Source organism: Clarias gariepinus, chromosome 6 (genome assembly GCF_024256425.1).
Source record: "Clarias gariepinus isolate MV-2021 ecotype Netherlands chromosome 6, CGAR_prim_01v2, whole genome shotgun sequence".
NCBI lineage: Eukaryota > Metazoa > Chordata > Actinopteri > Siluriformes > Clariidae > Clarias > Clarias gariepinus.
Genome location: NC_071105.1, coordinates 18,254,485 through 18,274,787, shown reverse-complemented (window position 1 = coordinate 18,274,787; position 20,303 = coordinate 18,254,485). Strand labels below are relative to the sequence as shown.

The following is a 20,303-nucleotide window of genomic DNA, read 5'->3' as shown; positions in this document are numbered from 1 at the left end:
CCAGCCTCAGCCATAATTCAAAAGACCTATTTCATCATCCACTGTTTAGAGGAGACTGCATGAAGATCTTCATGGTCAAAAATGCAGCAAAGAGACCATTACTTTAGGTGAACAACAAACAGAAGAGACTTGCTTGAGCCAAGAAGTACAAAAATAGACATAAGATAAGTGAAACCTGTTCTTTGGTCTGATGACTCCAAATTTAATAGAATTTTTGGTTCTACCTGTCATGTCTTTATTAGACATAGCGAGGGTGTACAGATGTTTTTTTTTTTAAAGGAGCATGCTTTGCTGCATTTTGGGAAAATTTAGGGAACACTTAACCAGCATGACTGCAACAGCATGTTGCAGCAACACAGCATTTCATCCGGTTTCCACTCAGTAAGACCATCATTTGTTTTTCACCAGGACAATGACCCCAAACCAACCTCTAGGTTATGTAAGAGCTATTTGTTTAAGAAGGAGAGTGTTGCATCGAATGACCTGGCCTCCACAATTACCCAATCTAAATCAAGATGGTTTGTCATGAGTTGGACCAGAAATAGAAGGAAAAGCAGCCAACAAATACTCAACACCTCTGGGAAATCCCTCAAGATTGCTGGAAAACTATTCCACGTGACTACCTCATAAGTCTGACTGAAAGTTGTGTGCAAAGCTGTCATCTGAGCAGAAGGTGGCTACTTTAAAGATTAAATAAATATTTATAAATAGTTGGCTACATAATTTCATATTTGTTCTGTCATAATGTCAAAATCTTCAATATTAATATACAATGTTGAAAACAATAAAAATAAAAAAAAAAACATTAAATAAGAAGGTGTGTCCAAATATTTGACTGGTACTGTTTATATACTGTACATAAGCATAAATATAGTTTTGTGTCAGCACTGTGACTTTATTCAGAATAGGCCGGCTGGATTTTCAATCACAGCTGCCTCAATAGAAAGTTAGAATGCTCCTAATTCACTGGGTCAACATGAAGCATTTGGCAGTAAAATGGAAAACAAGTTGATGCTTTAATTATCCACTCCACTGCATGTTATAATTTTCTGAGTGAGTCTAATTAAACCATCTTCTAAAGAATATTGAAACATTTGATAAAAGAAAAGCATTGAGATTTCTAAACCCTTATAAATGCTTCTTTAAAGCTATTACATTTCTGATGCCCCTACCTTCATGACCTGGATGATGAATGGGACAGGTCTTTTAATGCACAAGAGTAGAAGCAAAATTAATTATGTCTCTATTTTTTAATAATTACACCAGGCAGCTGTGTATTCATTTGAGTTGGGGTTATCTAATTTGTTTTAAAGATGTTAATTACAAAGGACTGGATTCAATTGTTTAAGCAGTCTTATAAAGATGTGTCAAGCAGTGTGTCATGTGTGCAGGACTAAAATGTAAGTCATGTAAACTGGCCATTCTTTTTATCCATCAGATATCGGCCAAAATTCAAGAAAAGAGTTTCCATAGTATTATTATTATTTATTTAAAAAAATAATAATTTTTATTTAGCTGCCTGTGACGTGATTTGCAATTGCTGTAAGAACTCTGACAAGATTTACTCTTCCTTCACCTGGCCCTGTCTTCTCTGCTGAATCTACAACAAATGAAATGTGTTTTTGATTAAAAATTACAGTTTAGCAGCTCCAAGTTATTTCCTGTAAAAATCCTAAAGCCACAAAGAAAAAAAACACTGTTTTTCTAGTGCTTTTTTAAAATTATGTGATAATTATAGGGCCAAAGTTACATATTGTTCTTACAACTATCCAGGCAATGAACATTTGTGTTTTAAATCAAAGCTGTGCAAGTCAAATTTATAGCAATAACATCATTTCTTTAACCACACATCTTTGTTTCACATTCGCCACAAACATACCGTTCTCATCCCGAGTCAGAGCACACCCACGTACTTCACTATCTAGCTTTTGGGCCTTTAGAGAAATCCATTCACATTAAAAGAGGCATCACAGAGGGGTTTTGTGGGTCTCAGTGGTGTCACAGGCTGTGACAGAGTAGCACACTCCTCACCTCCTGCACTTTGTGCCACTCAGGAGCTTTAAAGAGCTGAGCCTGTTTCCTCTGAAGGTGCAGTTTCCCCAGAGTAATAGCTCTATGTGCCCAGACAAACTCCAAGGGACTTATTTTGCAGCATGTTCTAGTTCTTACTTTGTTCCATTTAAAGCCTTATTCTTAGGTGATGGCTTAGTATGTACTTTATTAGACACAAATTATATATCTTAAAAAAGCCCTAAAGGGGAAAAAAAAACTTAAAAACAGTGTTTATTTGGTACGAAACATTAATATAAATGGAATGTGTATATTACACTGACCAAAGGGCAACTGATTTGGCATTCAGCAGCATTTAAATTACACTGCCACTTGGTATGCCTGTGTCCAATTGAAGCAGTTTAATGGAGCAATCCATTAACTTTTGGCTGGAGAGAAAAAGTAATCAGAATGGACATAGCCATCATGATGAAAATTCAGAGAGGACATTGCTTCAGAAATTGTCTGCATTACATTGCGCATTACTTAAACCATTAAACCCTTCCAGTTATGAAAAGGTAATTGTTCTTTTCAAAATGATTCAGGCACGATAGCTTGAAGGCTTTGTCGCCAACCTAATCTTTTAGGCAAGGTAATGAAATAATGTGTTCCTAAAGATACTGTAGTTTTACTGGAATTGCATTTATTTCTCAAATTCTGTTAAGAAAACTTAAATTTTACTAAAAATAAATTGAGATATTGTCAAGTAACTTTAAAAAAAAAAAACAATAATAATCACATCTGTCTTTAACAACAACCAAGCAACACTTACATTAGTGAAACATCAGTCTTAGAATAAACTGTATCTTTCCCAAGCAATGATTTTATAATAATGACACGCAATAAAAAACTCTATAACTGGTTTTTCGTTGGGACTCACATGATTATTTAGGCTTGATAAAAGCAGGACAAATTGTTCATGGAGTAGACTTATATAAGTCAAAGATAAGAGCATGGACCATCCATACATGACCACAGAATTAATGCAATGAAATCTTAGTAGTGAATACTGTAACAGCTCAGACTTACAGTACATACTTGTTAAGAACTTGATCTGCTGATTTATTTTCTGTTGGAAGATTAACCCTTAAAGTATGTAAGTTTTTTCTGCCATTGATGCTTTATTTTACTCAGTAAGTAATGTAGCACAGTAAGTCCCCTACATACAAACATTCGAGATTACGAACTTTTGAAGATATAAACATACATATGCGCATTGTTTAATTGCAGAACTTAGATCACATGTCCGGGGTACATTGTCACATGTCCCCTGCAAGTGCAGTACAAGCCACGTATTTCCGGAAGCAAGCGTAAAGGCAGCAATGAACCTGGTTCTGCTAAGAAGTGCCAAGCAATAACGATGGAGACAATAGTGAAAGATAATTGAGATGAGGTGAAAAGATTGTGTTAGTATCCTAGTACCCAGACAAAGTTTGTTGGACTTACAAACGAGCTCTTAGAACAGAACTCGTTTGTATGTTGGGGATGTACTGTACTATAAAATACCTATTTGTGGGCAAACATGCCTGTTTAGCTATAGGCAGATGTGTTAGTATGCTCTAGGACAATGGCTTCCAACTCTGTTCCTGGAGGAGCTTTTTTTCCCATGCTCAAACACATCCACTTATTCAGAAAAAAACTAATAATTAGCCAATTAGTTAAATCAGGTGTGCCAATGCTCTAGCAAGTACAGTACCCAGTATTGTAAATAGTTTCAAGAAATAGCTATAATTTTTTTTTTCACTTTTATTATTTGTCATTCCCACTGTTATACAAACTATTACTACCACCATTCGTTGTTTATTAAATATGTAATGTGATGAATAAAGGACAATTTGTCGTTTATGCATTGTACTTTAACCTATTAATTTCATTCACTTGAAATGTTTGAAAAACAATACATTTCTTTTTTATGCTTGATAAGTAAGCAATCAGAACAGTGTGTATTTAAAGGAAAACCAAAAAATCCAGTAAATTTAATAAACTGCCATGGCGGTTTAGTGGTAGTTACCTTAATGCAGCTCAACCCCCATATTAGGGAAAAAGTGACAACCTCTCATTATATTTCTTCCTAATACATTAACACCTATTACATTTAGGCCTAATCAATAAAGTGCAACCTAGAAATGTAAGATTTTCTAGAGAAGTGAAAAAGTGAAAATGGCTATTACAATACATAGCTGCAATTGGAAAATGGGTCTCTTTCATACTAGATTCTGTTATCTAGTATAATGCAGACAGAGAAACACATTCTATAACAATGTGCATAATATACATTAGTTATATTGACATATCATTAACACCATACAGTATATTCTTTAAACCTTGTGTTATTCTTGAGTAGTAATGCATGTGAGTCATTCAAATACTATCTGGATCCCTCCCTCATCTTAACGAGCTCCTCTTGAGCTGGCTATCAAATTATGCTGAACCCTGAGGTTACTTACACTGTGGGTATAATAGGCAGACCACATACTGAGAAATGTACTTAACATCCCTGATCTTCTGCAGAACATTTACCTTCAGGAATCATACCCTCATCATAGGATTCAAGTTTATAGAAGTGTGTGTTTTGTTGTTTTAAAATAGAAAATAAAACAAAAATAATTAGTTGCTTAAACTTGCAAGACTATGAAAGGGAACAGATGGTTTAGCTGAAAACATCATTTCTCAAATGATCAAAGAGAGCACATGCTGTACCTTTGTTTATATGTTGTATTGTATGTGTTCTTCTTTTCGCTTTCCCTCTGTTTCAGACATTTGCATTACTGTCTTTAGCCACCCGAACAATGAAATATTTCTTACTTGTACACTTCTTAATGCCAGTTCCTTTCTTCAAGGCATTGCGGTTGAGTTTGCAGTTAAAATTATTCTCCCAGAATTCAGCAAACCAGACATTCCTCCTGTTATTTTCCAGTGTTCGGCCGATGAAGTAATTATCAAACCCTGAGATCGGACAGGTGACATCAATGTTAATGTCCACAAAAATGCAATGTCATAAGATGCAGGATAAAATTTTGTTTATATACTGTAAATGATTATGGACCTACATTCACCTGGTGTACTATGTTGTGTGACATTAATCTGGCAGATAAACACTAGCTAAAATAGCTAATTTTATATTTTATAAATAAATCTTTACATTTTATAAATTAATAGATGGTATTAATTGAATCAATATTCAATATATATCAATATTCAATTTGATTTTCACTGATCTACCTTTGATAGACTGACGCTTGGGTAGGATGGTGATTGCTCCCTCAGCCATCTCCTCTTGGTGTAGCACAGGAGAGATCTTAGAGCCCCAGCTGTCTGATCCCACCCAAATGAAATGTCCTGTTTGGTTGGCTTTCTTTGCTGCCTGCAGGAGTCGCCTTGTGAGAGAAAAAAGTTCAATAGCACAAATTCACATTTAAATTTTTTTTATTATTCTTCATCGCCTACTACTCTGGTTTCCTGACAGTGAAACATATCATAATGGTTTGAGAAAAACAAGTGTCCAAACAATTAAAATTATAGGCTTTAGTTGCTGATACAAAACATCAATAGCATTTTTAAGAGTTATAAGTTATAAAGAGTTAAACTGCAATTCCTACATGATCTACTGTACTTTGACTTTTACTAAGCATGCAAAACATGCTGATAAAGCATAACCCACCCCTGACAGCAAATTAGGTATTAGGTAATGATGAAAAATTAGCATATTTGAGTTTTTATATAGCTGTTTATTTTTCATAATGGAATTTCAATAATGAAATAAAAAGTAGATGCTGCAATAGCACTGTTGCAATGTTGTACAGTAGCTGCCAATATGTTCACCAAATATTAGAAAGTGCTTAAAGAAAACAAACATCATGTATCATATGCACTGTCAAACCTAATTTCTGAAATCCACAAGCAAACAGTGCAATAAACAGTAGCATGAACAAATGGAACTAAAATTGTTGTAAAACAAGCTTAAAAATGTCATAAAAAAAGATATTCCAGCCCTATAGGCACATTTCAATCTATTACAATTTTAATCAACTAATACTAATAATAACCATTAGTACTCTAAGAATAAATAGAAAACAGAAATTTGCAATAACAGAATGATGAAACACTTAAATTTCATTTCCCAGTTTAGCAGTACCAGCTTTATCGTCGCTGCTTTTATGCTTGCTTCTGGACATCCTGGAATGCACACACACTGTACGCCTGACATGTGATCTAACTTTCGCGAGTGAACATTTGCGCGCTTTGCCCGTATCTTTAAAAGTCCATAGCTCAAATTTTCTTATGTAGGGCACTTACTGTAATATAATGTTGGACGTACAAAAAAGAGCTCTCACTAACAAATCAATGCAAACAAACGAAATATTAAAATAATTAGTTAAGAATTTAAAGGATAAACAGTAAGATAAATAATAAAAATCTTTAAACTAATCCTGATAAAATGAAAGCATTAATTGTCAAAGCTAATTTTTTAAATATGTTGGTGATTCTTACATTCCACTACAGCAGATTTATTTTTTTATTTATTTAAAAAAAAAATTATAAATCTTGCTTCATGCTCTAAATGCAAGAAATGTAGTTTAGCCTAGAAATCCACTACCTAGTATAAAAAAGCTGGTACCAATTACATGTTTTGGGTTGCTTGTTTTGGCAATAACACATTGACCTTTACATGCCTGTAGTGGCTGCCACCCCTCCACAGCTCTTGGTATATTAATTCCCAACCCTCATTTCACAGCCCCTAAAATATAATGCAAATTTTATTAGACTCTTTTGGCAAAATGCCTAAAATAGTCTGGCTAAAAGTCACAAGCAAGCATAACATAACACAACATCCAATTTGCAAAGCTGTCTAGAGAAAAAAATTAACTTTTTTGTGTATAGTTTTCATTAATTGAAGTAAGATATAACACATGGCAGGCCATGCTGTTTTAGTAAAATAATCTATGTTAGGGTGGAGTACTGCAGCACATTATTTTTAAATCCTTTTATTAGTTAGACTGTGTTAAGCGTCCACCATAGAATCCCATATATACAGTATACTGTAAGTATCTATACAAACAAATAAAATCAAATTCCATTTGTCACATACACAGTCATACACAGTATGATATGCAGTGAAATGATCACACGACCGTCCATGACCTTTAAAATCTAAATTCAATAGAAATATATATAAATAATTTCTGTTTTATAATTAATTCATAAATTCACTACAATAACATATTGCAGTATAACCATTAATGTAATTAATACATACAGTACAGTTAATCAGGTCCCATTAATTTAAGAATTCACCTGGATTTGATTCTGTAATAAGTTCAAAGGTACAGTAGTTATAGTATATGACAAATGCACACGTTTAAATGACTGTATAGCTATCTTAAGTTATCTTGAAAGATAAATGCGTAATGACAGTAAAGCAGCCAGGTGAAGCAGCAAAATATCATGGTATGAATGATTAATTAATGTTTTTGTTTTTTTTTAAAGGTTGTCTAACATACTTCAATGTTTCCTCCTGCATATAAAACAAAAGCTTCACTGATTGCTGGTTAAAAAAAAAAAATATGGTTTAAGAAACTACGTTGGAGACGCATCTGTTTATAAATCCATTATGAGTACTCTAGAATAAGCCTTTTAAATATTAAATACAGTTTTTGTGTAAATAATTACATCAAGAATTTTGTATGATGAGTAAATTAAGAAGGTGGCTTAGTGATTCCCGTCTCAGGGTCTGTGTCCATGGAGTTTACATGTTCTCCCCATGCTTAGTGAGTTTCCTTCTACAGTCCAAATTCATGCAGGTTAGGCCCAAAATTGCCATAGTGTTTGAATAAGAATGTGAGTGTTTGTATTGTATGTGTGTATGCCCTGCAATGGATTGGCACCCTGTCCAGTGTGTACCCGACATCGTGCCCTAAGTCCCCTGGAATAGGCTCCAGGCCGCCTGCAGCCCTGTTTTACACAAAAACAGCATAGACAATGAGTAAGTGATTAAGTGAGTAATTTAAGAAATAAGTATTGTTAGCTACAATTTAATTACTGTGTTAATGGTGCACAAATACTGTATGAGTGCCAAATGTAAAGGTCAGCTGTTTTCTAACTGACTTTTTAGAACAGTAAGGGTGATTCCAATTTACATTGAATTACAGTGTTACGCTGTGTGGAATCTAATGGCATACATAATAATAAAATCATGTTTTTTAAATAAATGTAAGTAAGATAAATGTTAAATGTAAATATAAATTACATCGATATACAAAGAAATGTAAATATCAATGTGTAATATACAGCTGTATATAAGTCAACTGATTTAAATTTTTATTTTATTGACACATTCTGAGGCAGAGGTTACACCTGGTCAACTGAACAACACTGACTGCAGAGGCTTGTACATTGGGTACTATGCATGATGAGTACTGTAAATCACCTTGAGCTTCTTGTCCTCTTGCCCATCACTCTGGAATAGGGTCAATCTAAACAAATTAGACAATCTGCCCCTTTTCCATTGTTTCAAAGCCCAATCTTTATGCTCATCAGCTAATTTAAGCCTTTAAGCCTTGATTAGCCTCACTAACAAGTAGTTTCCTTAAGGTCACACAGCTGTGTATTTCCAGTCCTGTTAGTTCTCATAGCATTGTGCATGTGGAAATGCGCTTACTTTCACTTTCACAAACAATTGTGATTTCTAATGCCAATTTTTAAGATGCAAATCCCAAGTGAATATCAGTCACCGTCGTTACTTTTTTCTTTTCCAACCACACTTTAAAAAAAAATAGCTTAAATTTAGAGTCCTACCTCTACATTTAACATTTACTGTGCAGTCTATTCAACCTTTACATTTAGGATTAATGTAATCAATTAGTACATTTATAGATAAAATGTAATATGTACATACAAAAACGTCTATGTTTACACGTGATGTAAACATCTTTACTTATTTGTTTTGGGAAGTACTATACTAAAATCTTTCACTTTTATTTAAGTGTAAATTGATTTATACTTTTATGGGGAGGCTGGAGAAGCCCACTTAACTTACTAACACTGTGTTCAATTTAAAAAGATTTAAAAAAAAATTCTAAATGTACATATAAAATTTAAGGACCCACTATGCCCAATTGCAGGGACAAAGGTATAATCATGGTATGATGGAAAATCTTGCTAAAACATGCTGTAGGTGGAACACTGCAGGAGTGCTCTAATGAAAATTAGGTACTGCTGTTAAATAATTGATTCAGAGAACTAGTACTACTGCATTTCACACCTCCCAACCTCCATCCTTACTACACCTCTATCCTTATCTCCATATCTCATCTACCACTATATGCATGTATTGTTATACATCCTGAGCCCATTCTAGTGAAATAATTTGCCTGATACGGTATTCTCACTGCTAACCTTACTATTTTATACTATCTAAAGATTAAGTCTCATTAGGTTGTTTGCTAGTTATCTTTATGAATTTACCTTATATTGTTGTTGCAGCAAGATTGGTTCTCTTTAGTTTGCCTTTTTCTCTAAACTGTGTGAACAAATTAGTCTTAAAATTCCCTAATTTGGCACTTTAACACACCCCTCAAAACACCACGAGCACTAATAAAGTCTTGAACATCACGTGTTAGAAATCTCGTGACCACAGAGCCATGTGCGTCCTCATGCGCGCAGCAGCTCAACCTGCCAAGTAGAGCTTCGAACCTTTGGAGGCATTTGAGGCAGTACAACATAGCCGTTTCTTTATAATTCTGCAGGTGGTACTCTGTAAACTAACTTTCTTTTTCCATCCTTTGTTGTAGGAGAGAATTATATGTCAAGTTTGTTTACAAATGACAATTATGGCAGATGACATAGACTGTATGTGCAGCTCAGTAAAATGTTGCGTTTTGTTTTTGTTTAAAGTGACAGGAAATGTTAAACTCTTATACATATATACATCTTATACTGTATCTAAAGTTAGTTCGTATTGTTTGAATGCTGCCCTTGGTTTTTAGGTGAGAAAATGTATTTTATAAGGAAAGGGCTACATTTAATTACTAATGTTCTGTGCATTTCTGCATGGCATTGCATTAACTTTTTCAACCATATTGTTTTTTTTTTAAGTTTGTTTCCAATGTAATTTATTTACATTATTGCCAGAATTTTCACTTAATTCTCGCGTAAGATATGTAAGTACAAAAATAAGTTATGGTGAATAATGGTAAAATTGTAATTTAAGGTTGTTGTTTTTTAAAGTTCATTTGAAAAATCTACACAAGGCCAAAATACTGTTTAAAGGGATTCATGGAATTTTCAGTACCTCCTTTGTCTCTACTGAAGGATGTAGCTGCTGGCTTTAAAAAGTCTGCAATCAAATAAAACATACTGAGGCATGTTAACTTTTTTAATACTCATGCTAATTTTAGCATTTACATAAATTAAGGTGTTCTGATAGCCTGTCTGATTCTTGTCAGCTTTCATTTTCACTACTAGAAGTAATTAATATGTACTGTAACTGAGAGTTGTGCAGATGCGCTAAGAGACTGCCATTCATTGAACATGCTCATTTTTAGTGAAGGGTAAAATCAACTAATGAATTTGTAACTAAAGAACATGAACTTAATCATTGTTAACATGTCATGCAGGATAGTGAGCGCAAAATGCAAGCAGCAAAGGTTCATTCAATTTCTGATTTTCCTAATACTCTGTGAGCTGAAGAAAGAAGTTACCCATCTCCTCAGGCAGACTAGTGCATTCAAAAACACAGTACATGGAAACAATGCCAGCAAGCCGCTTTTCTAATTATAGCCAGTGCAGGTAGACTGGGGATGTGTACATAAAAGACAAATGCTTTCCAACAGTCAGAACAGCTAATTTAAAATAATAAAAATATAATAATCATAATAAAAAAAATTAATGGAATAAATAAACAAGAACTAACTAAGCTTTAAGAACTTTAAAATGTATGATTCAAAACTATGAACGGTTTTATTTTAATGTGTGTAGCCTGAGATTTGAAATAGCTGCTGTGAACAACACTCATGTAACTTTTCTTATTAAACCTGCTATCCAAATACTAACACCAGTAATTAATGATTGTAAATGTCTTTATGAATTATGGACTGTCTGTTCATGACTAGACTTTTCATAGTATTAAATCCTATTCGCTGCTTATCTTAAAAGTAGCAAATGGTTGGTCATTTAAGTGCTTTTCAGTTCATTTTTTAAACATGTACAAAAATACCAAAAAATGCACAAAAAAAGTCACCTAGCATTGTTATTTTGAAATACGCCTGTGCCATCATGGAAGAAGAAATCCATTAATGGTCATTCAGTACATTCAGGTAATCACCTGACCTATATTTGGGCACCTAGCATTGCTGAATCTAGACCTGACCAACAGCCAGAACACAAAGCTGTCCCTGCATGATGGGTGCATCACTTCATCTGCCTCTCCTCTTACGCTGATGCACCCATCATTCTGGAACAGGATAAATCTGAACTCATCATACCACATGATGTTTTTCCAATCCTCCACAGGCCATTCTTTATTCTTCCTAGCAATGTTATATATGGTACATACTGTATATATTTCTATCTAAATAAATACAATGGTAATCACCCTCAACCTCCATAGTCCCTAGATGGTTGAATATATATACATGTTTATCTTTGTGGCACTTGGCACATCAGGCAGCAGATTTATATCTGTCGTTTCTGTGACAGGGTTGGGTTGCCAGCTGAACATCCTACTCAATATGAGACTTGGCGGTGAAGGACCATGGGTACAACAGTGGCAATCTGGCAGCATCGGGCCTTAAACCGGGAACCTCCTGGTCAGCAGTCCAATACCTTAACCACCGAGCTATCCTTGCCCCATATATAATATTATAAAATCTTCACATGATAAACATTGTGTCCTCTATATGTCCTCAGCATTTTTAACATAATCAGGTCTGTGTGTATGCACACTTTTGCAAGTTTGAATAATGTTGTTGCCTGGTGAGGAAATAGATACCATGTTTTTATTGTAATATCTTGCAATACAATGCTGTGAGTCTGCACAGCATGTTTTGAGCAGTAAACATTCTACCTAAAGGAAGCCTTAGTTGTCATTTTTTAAAGCTTCGACTCTGCTAAATCTTAAATAAGAGACAGACTACGTAGGCTAAACATTGTCTTGTTTTAAAATTATGTGCAGCTACAGTATAGGAAGTTTCATTACATCTATATTGTCTGCACGATTCTGCAAAATACTTTTTGATGTGAACGAATACAAATGTATATTCATGTGTTACACAACTGCTACGCCATTATGCAATGCCATTGCTCATTGTGTATTTATCAAACGCAATAAATTGTTGTGCTTCACCCTAAATTTTGTCAAGCATGTTGTCTGGGTAAGACAAACTATCTAGCAAGACACCGACCAAGAGGTAACTAGCCAGTAACTTACTAACTTACTTATTGTTTATTTTGAGGGGTCTTATGCAACGTGCATATGTGCAATGTGCATAATGAGTGTATAGAAAGGTCAGGCTATGAAAGTCCTAATAATTCCCGATCCTACTGGTTTATTAGGTATGATGCTAACTTTCCTTACTTACAAATAAAAGGTCGACTTGTAGGCAGCAAACAGCATCCAGTTTTATGTATCATTTTAATTTGATATTTATAATATGGTGTTTACACAACATCTAAAGTAGGTTCTCTTGGTTTGGACAAAAACATAAAATTATACGTTAGTTTTGGTTTGCGAGTAAAAAGTAGTGGTTCGCTTAGTGTTCACACTGGAATTGTCATCATCGGAGCACACGACATACCAGAAGGCCGGTGGTTTATACATGGTGGTATCTTTACGAGCTAAAACCTTATGAAGAGTTTATCAAATGTAATGTTTTATATATTTTGAAAACAATTCAAGCGTGGTCATGGATCCAGATGGTAAATAAAACTGTCAACAACGCATCTATGTTAGGAGTTGACCTGGCAGACACAATTGCAGGTAAAAGATGCAATTTTTTTTAACTTTGGAAATAAAACTGGTAGTCAAATCAAGTACTGTATGAGTGATCTAAAATAGAAGTCCATGAACAGCCATGAGTCTGTCTGCAAGCGAAGTGAACAAAAGCAAATCCAAATCATAATCTGTGAAATCGTAGCAAGATTAGACACAAAAGACACATTACATACAAATGGCATGGTAACGTTAGGGGAAAACTGACTAGAGCATATACTTTGCGACACTTAAAATGTTTTGAGTTCTATTCATACCCGGTGTTAATTACGGACGGGTATATCTGGTAAGAACTCAGGTGAGCTGAAGAGTGCATGCTGGAAGTGGCAGTTCACTATACAGTGGAGCCTTGGATTACGAGAATATTTCATTCGGGAAGCGGGCTCGTATTCCAAAACACTCGTAAAGCAAATCATATCCTCATGAGAAATTATAGAAACTCAACATATTCGTTCCACAGCCCAAAATAATAAATAGATAAAAATAATTAAAGTGCCACTATTATGCTTTTTCAAATATTTTCTTTTATGCAGTGTGTCATGTAGCTGTATGTGAACATACCTATATCTATAAACTATCTGCACTATCTGTGATGCTGACAGTGCGCGATAAATTGAGTTTTTGTCTATAAAAAAAAAAAAACAGCTCACATTCGTCTAAACGAGTCATTAGCAAATCTATTTTTATTCTGTTACAGATCCACGTCACTCTGTAACATATTTGCATAATGTCCACCCATGTCGCGAACAACATGCCTGCCCACGATCTACGTCTCAAACAACTTGCCCGCCCACGTTCTACGTCACGAACAGCTTGCCCGCCATCTTACAATTAACGTTGCCACACTCTTGTTATTGTGACCAAGCGTTTATGCCAGGTTCACTTAAACACTTTGAAATATAAAAAAACAATAAAAATGAGAGCAAAGAAATCCTTTTTACCTGTTTATTCTCCACCATTCACCAAAACTGAACTTAAAACCTGTGAAGTGGCAAGGCGCATGCAAACTTCGTGTGTGCTACTGCATTTTTTCCCTCTGGGCTCGCCGTTGACATTCTTCACTCACTCGCACACATACACATACCATTATGTATAATCTGTAAATATTGTTTATATCTTTGTTTGGTTGTGGTGCACCTTTTTCATTTACCTAATTTAGTTTTTTATAATACACGTTTGCTTTATCTACTTGTTTGTGTTTGTCCTTTTTGCTTTTTTTTGGTATGTACACACATACAATAAACACGGACTTCGGAAATTTTCCACTCACTCGCGTTCATGCACACATACATTTATTATATATGGTTTGTAAATATTGTTTATATTTTTGTTTGATTGTTGTGCACCTTTTTCGTTTACTTTATTTAGTTTTGTATAATACACGTTTGCTTTATCTACTTGTTTGTGTTTGTCCTTTTTGCTCACCGGGCTTTTAACACAACACCGACACAAAGATAAAAGACCTCTCGATTTTTGTAGCTGTTTCTTTTTTCGACACACGCTGTAGCAGTAGACCAATCATAAATCACCGCACCATCTGACCAATCACAGCAGTGAGGGCTCACGGAAAGGAGGGGTTTAGACAGACTAAATCTTTGAACTGCTTCACACGAGTCGTTTACAAATCATTTAGAAATAGGGTAAAAATAAATCTATTTTTGAAGAAAACTAAAGTGTTTTTTGACCTTGCATAAATGTCAACCTGTTTTAAGAGACTCATTAAGCAATATTAGCAACCTTTAAAATGGCACAATTGGGGAACTTTAACACAAAATATAAACCTTTATAAAAATAAAACAAATTATGTGTATGTGTAAAACTAATTCTGTGTATGTGTTTGTGTGTAAAATTTAAGTAAGGTGGCCCCTTCCCCTTCTCGTCTTACACAGTTACCCCCCCTCCACTCTTTTCACACACACGCGCGCACAACAGAAACACTGTTTTATCTGAAAAATAAACAAGAAATGTCTCTAATGATACTTGATTGCCACATATCAAATAAATGCGTGGATGGATGTTGATTATACCAGTAAGAGACGCGCAATAAGACCCAGCAGGGGAGACGATTACCCCCAATCACGCAGCGCAAGAGAGAAAAAAAACACGTGACACTCGGCGTCAAAACAAGAAGCGCATGCGTGCTACATGATACTCGGTACTCGTAAACCAAGACTTGTTCATTTTCCAAGTCAAAATTTATTAAAAATCTTTGCTCGTCTTGCGGAATACTCGCAAACCGCGTTACCCGCAATCCGAGGTTTCACTGTACTTGTATGCACTTTTTACGCTCGGCTGTCGATGCTGGTGGCCCCACAGCCTAATGTTTTTCTTTTGTGACACTCCTCACTCCTGCGTCTGTCCACGCACTACAAGAGTACAGAAGTGCACATGATAGTACAGGAGAGCTGCGTTCAATAAGGAGAGCGCTCAAACACATACAACATTTTATAAAACCAATCAGCTGGTGAACATTCATGAATGTTCAGTGCTCTTCCTACGCGCTTCCATGCTGTCTACATTTAGGCATTTGGCAGACGCTTTTATCCAGAGATTATCTCATTACACATTTGAGCAGTTGAGGGTTAAGGGCCTTGCTCAAGGGCCTAACAGTGGCAACTTGGTGGTTGTGGGGTTTGAACCTGGGATCTTCCGAACCGTAGTCCAATGCCTTAACCAGTAAGCTACCCCTAACCCTATAGTGAATGTCATTGGGTGCTCATTAATTGGGAGCATTATATTCATTAGTTATTTAGCTTTCAAATCTTGACCAGTGCCATGCTAACAAGTGCATGTGACATACAATAGCTAGGACCTTTTTTACACTCCCTGCCCATCCAAACGCTGTTTCTCCATCAGACTTCACAGATACAGGGTTGACCATTTCTCAGTCATCATTATCAGATAATGGTAGCAAAGCAGACTTGGTTTTGTTTACATATATTTACTCCATGCTGCATTCACATTTCAGTCAAACTGTACGAGATTTGCTTTAGGAACGGACCGAGACCCAAGCTTTCCTTGCTTGGTGAGCACCAAGGGTCGGATGGCAGCATTTACATTACAGTTATTTCACTTTATTACTTAGTCCTTTTTTAATCAAACCAACCATGTAAGATGTGAACACACCCTAAATCACATTTTACGGAATGTGACATGGTCGTTAAGCAATGTATGACAATAAAAAGTGTTCATTGATTAATGTCTATTCAGTCTGAAAGTCTGATGAACAGAACAGATAAAGTAAGTGTAAAGTGAGACTTGTCTGGACTTTCAAATAATTGATTTGATGGTTTGCTAGCAACATCAGAAGCATAAACTGCATCATTATTAACTAAAATTGCATACTGGCTTGTAGTCCTTTTGTTTTTAACACAACATTCATATCTAATTCAGTATTATCCTGTTGCATCAGAGTGACGAGTACTTTTCCTTTTATTAAGCATTAATTCAGTAATCTTCGAAAAATTTCAAAGATTTTTCCAAAATTCCAAAGATAGAACTTAGTAAGTGGACTGCCGCATACAGCTCCACCCATAATAAAAATGCTCACAGGTACCACTGACGGCTCAAAACTAACTATGGAAACCAACCCAAGGGTGGTTTAATGATGCTATATAATCAACTGAATAAATGTGCTCAGCATAAATGTGCCACAGTGCAAGGATTTTATTTCTTTATCACAAGGGATCTTTAACTAAGGATTTAAACAATTATCTCAAGATATCCATGGTGGGTGTTGTAACTAAAAAGAAGGGTCACAAGCCGGTCAGGATTGTCTGCTACTGATGAGGGCAAATTGCATTGCTGTTGGTCTCATGAGATGAAGCACTACATCAGATGTGTATTGCCTGAGTGCTGAATACAGATGCACTGATTAAGTTCTTCTGGGAACTTCAGATACTGCATCACACTGGCAATACATTAGCAATGTTACTGCTAGCAATAGAGAAGTTGATCTCCTTGTGATAGGGCAAATCCATACCTTACTCATAGCAGTATGCCACTTAGGCAAGGACGGAGTGACTATGTGGAGTAACTGTCCAACTACCTAATTTATAAAGCCTATATATACACCATATACACTATGCTGATGTATGTCAAAGTCATTTGTTGGGTCTGTAGCTAAAAAGCCACACAAGCCTAAAGTAGAGGAATTAATGCATCAGGCCCATCACAGGAATCTGGGTGAGTCCCAAATTGTAAACTATCTTCAAAACACTGCCCACTGGATTGGTCCTGAGTCACAATAAGAAATCCAGTTTCAACCTTCTCGAGGTTAAAAGCCTCATCAATTTTAGACCACAAAATAGCTGATTTGATGTTTTTGGGTAGATGTATGATCAAAAAGTTCACAGATACTACTTCCATTTTGAGAAGATGGTGACTTCTACCTTGTTCTATTTTACAGGACTGATTAGTTCCTTCCTTTGCATAAGCCAAGATTCTAAAATGAAATTCATGCAGGACCAGTTTGTATCGTCAATGGACCTGTATGATGCCCTAGAACATGCTTTTTAAATGTATCACTTGTAAAAAAGCTACTTAATAAGGTACGACTGTGAGTGGTTCGTTTGTCTTTGATTTCTGCTTCACCCACATTGTATTGTAGTGGCAGGGAAGCACTAGCTTCTGGCTAATTAACCACATGCCTAGCTCTTAAAGGACTAGGTATAGCAATATAGGGCAAGTGTTGAAGGTTGCAGTTATCTTGCTGCCGTCCAGGCACTCTGCTAATCCCTGGTCCTTTAGATACATTAAATAATATAATTGGTACATTAACAGTACATGGGTATTTCATTTTTGTAGATTTTTGTACTCACCTTATGTCATCTTCATTTGCAAAAATTATGACCACTCTGGCATTGGAATTTTCTCCAAGGGTATGGATAATCTTGTCAAACTCTCCTGGCTTTGGCTCACGTGGGATTTTAACTGTCTGTGATATACATATATTTCCTGTGAAATGTAAAGAGAAACATTAAATGATAAATAATACTTGTAACTTCAAATTAAACCTTTCTTTCATTTGGCTGTTATTTGTTTTCCACTTATCATCAGTTTAGACCACAAAAAAAAAATAATGCAGAACAGTTGAAGGTTCTTCAGTAGTCATGTTTAAAAGTCAGTACCTTCCCTTTTAATTCAATGTGTTAAAAAACAATAATAAGTACCCTGCTGCTTCGAAAGGATTTAAAAGTGTGAGTTACAGCCAGGTGCTGCTAATCATCAGCCCTTCAAGCCCTCTCAGGTTCAAACTCCGATACCACCAAGTTACAGTACCATTGAGGCCCTTCACCCTCAACTGCTTGGATATATAATAAGACAAAATGTAAGTCACTCTGGATGAAGGCATCAGCAAAATCATGTAAATGTAAACCTAAAAAAAAGTTTAATGTTCTACAGTGACAAAGATTATTCACAAGTGAAAAGCATTTAAATTTTTTTTTATCTTTCCAGGAGTGGAGAGCCCAGCATATTCACTCCAAGGTAAGACTGACCAATGCTCAAAAAAATACAAAAAAATTATAATAATAAATTAAAAATAAGCCTATGACATCACAGTTAAAAAAGACTGTAGTGTTGTTGGTAGGATTTCCAGGCGAAAGCCTCTTCTATCTAAAAAGTTTGCAAAATCTGTATCTAATAAAACCACAAGGCTTCTAGGACAATCTCCATTAGACAGATTAAACAATGTGGAGTTGTTTGGCCTTAATGCCCAGCACCATGAAAGGTGAAAACCAAACATCATTTCAGGAAAAATTAAAATACCTCATATCCACCGTCAAACATGGCAATAAATGGGTGATTATTTGGGCTTGTTTTGTAGCCACAGGACCTGGGCATCTTGCAGTTAATAAGTCAACCATGAACTCCTATGTTTAACAGAGTATTCTAGAGGAAAATACAGTAGAGGCCATCTGTCTGACAGCTAAAAATTGGAAATTGGCTCATGCAACAGGAGAACGATCTGAAGCACACCAGTAGATCATCAGAATGGCTTAAAAATAAAAGAATTACGGTTTTGTAATGGTCTATTCAAAGTTCGGACCTCAACCAGACTGAAATGCTGTTACGAGAGCTTATTTTTATGTGAATTCTCGAAAACCTTGATAAACTAAAGTAATGTAATGCAGAATGGGCCAAAATTCCTCTAAACAATGTGAGAGACTAATAATGTCATACAGGAAATGATTACTTAAAGTATTTGCGTCCAGCTGTGGCTCTATAAGCTATTGAATCTTGGAGGTACTATTGCCCCCAAGTTTTATTATTATTATTAGTAGTAGTAGTAGTAGTAGTATTTATTTTATTATTTTTAAATAAATAATGGCTTTAAATTAAATGTTGTTCTTTCAAGGTTGTATTTACCTACTGTAATACTAAGACCTACTATGATCAAATGCTTTTTATTATGGTTTTACACATAAACAATAAAACTAAAAGAGGGGTACCAACTTTGTATGTACACTCACTGCCTTCTTTATTTGGTATCCTTGTATACTGACCTAATCAATCATATTTTAATCATACTACAGCAGCACAATGCAAACCAGGTCGACAGTTCTACAGCTCAAGAGCTTTAGTTAATGCTCACATCAAACACGAGAATATAGAAAATCTGTGATCTTTATGACTACAGTATGTTTGAATGTTGCTTATCTCCTGTAAAATGTATACAGTAAATAGCACTCTCCAGAGTTTACACAAAAATGGTGCAAAAAGCAAAGCAAAACAAAACATAATAAATAAATAAATTAATTAATTAATTAATTAATGTAACAAAAATTCTGTGGTCAGAGAAAATTGGCCAGATTGGTTCAAACTGCTAGCAAGGATACTATATCTCTCCTGGTACCTCCGGCCAATATAACCAATTACCAACAGTTAGAACTTGTCACGCATTTAAAATTAAGCTAAACAATCTTGGCACAAGGCACACACACAAAAAGGTTCTTCTTAACTGGCTAATTAGAGAAATGGGGTTCTTAGTCTCCTAAATGGCTAACATTCCTGACAGGAAAAGCCTCTGTTCTTTAAAGAACCTTAAATGGTTCAATCAGAGGGACAACCAACATCTCACCTATGCGGTTTCGCGCAGTGGCTGTAAGTACGGTTCATCATGATTCACCTCTAGTTTTGCCTCTGTGAGTACGTTTCCATCTTTCCGCGCGAAAAACGGAACATGTTTTATTTTTTTGGCGGTTTAATTAATTAACATGTTTATTTTTATTTTTTGCCGGGGCTCGCGGAAGCTTGGGAACCTTGC

At 35.4% G+C, this 20,303-nt stretch overlaps 1 protein-coding gene across 2 annotated transcripts in view; it reads right to left on the bottom strand.

Moving 5' to 3' along the window:
- The window catches only part of LOC128526285 (metabotropic glutamate receptor 4-like), a 152,571-nt gene that overhangs the window by 13,970 nt on the left and 118,298 nt on the right, over nucleotides 1-20,303 (bottom strand). For both annotated transcript variants that reach the window (XM_053497984.1, XM_053497985.1), the window contains exons 4-6: nucleotides 17,857-17,992; nucleotides 5,272-5,426; nucleotides 4,855-4,995 (exon numbers count right to left, since the gene is read on the bottom strand). In XM_053497984.1, the coding sequence (XP_053353959.1) occupies nucleotides 4,855-4,995; nucleotides 5,272-5,426; nucleotides 17,857-17,992 (432 nt within the window). The remainder of the gene's footprint in view (nucleotides 1-4,854; nucleotides 4,996-5,271; nucleotides 5,427-17,856; nucleotides 17,993-20,303) is intronic.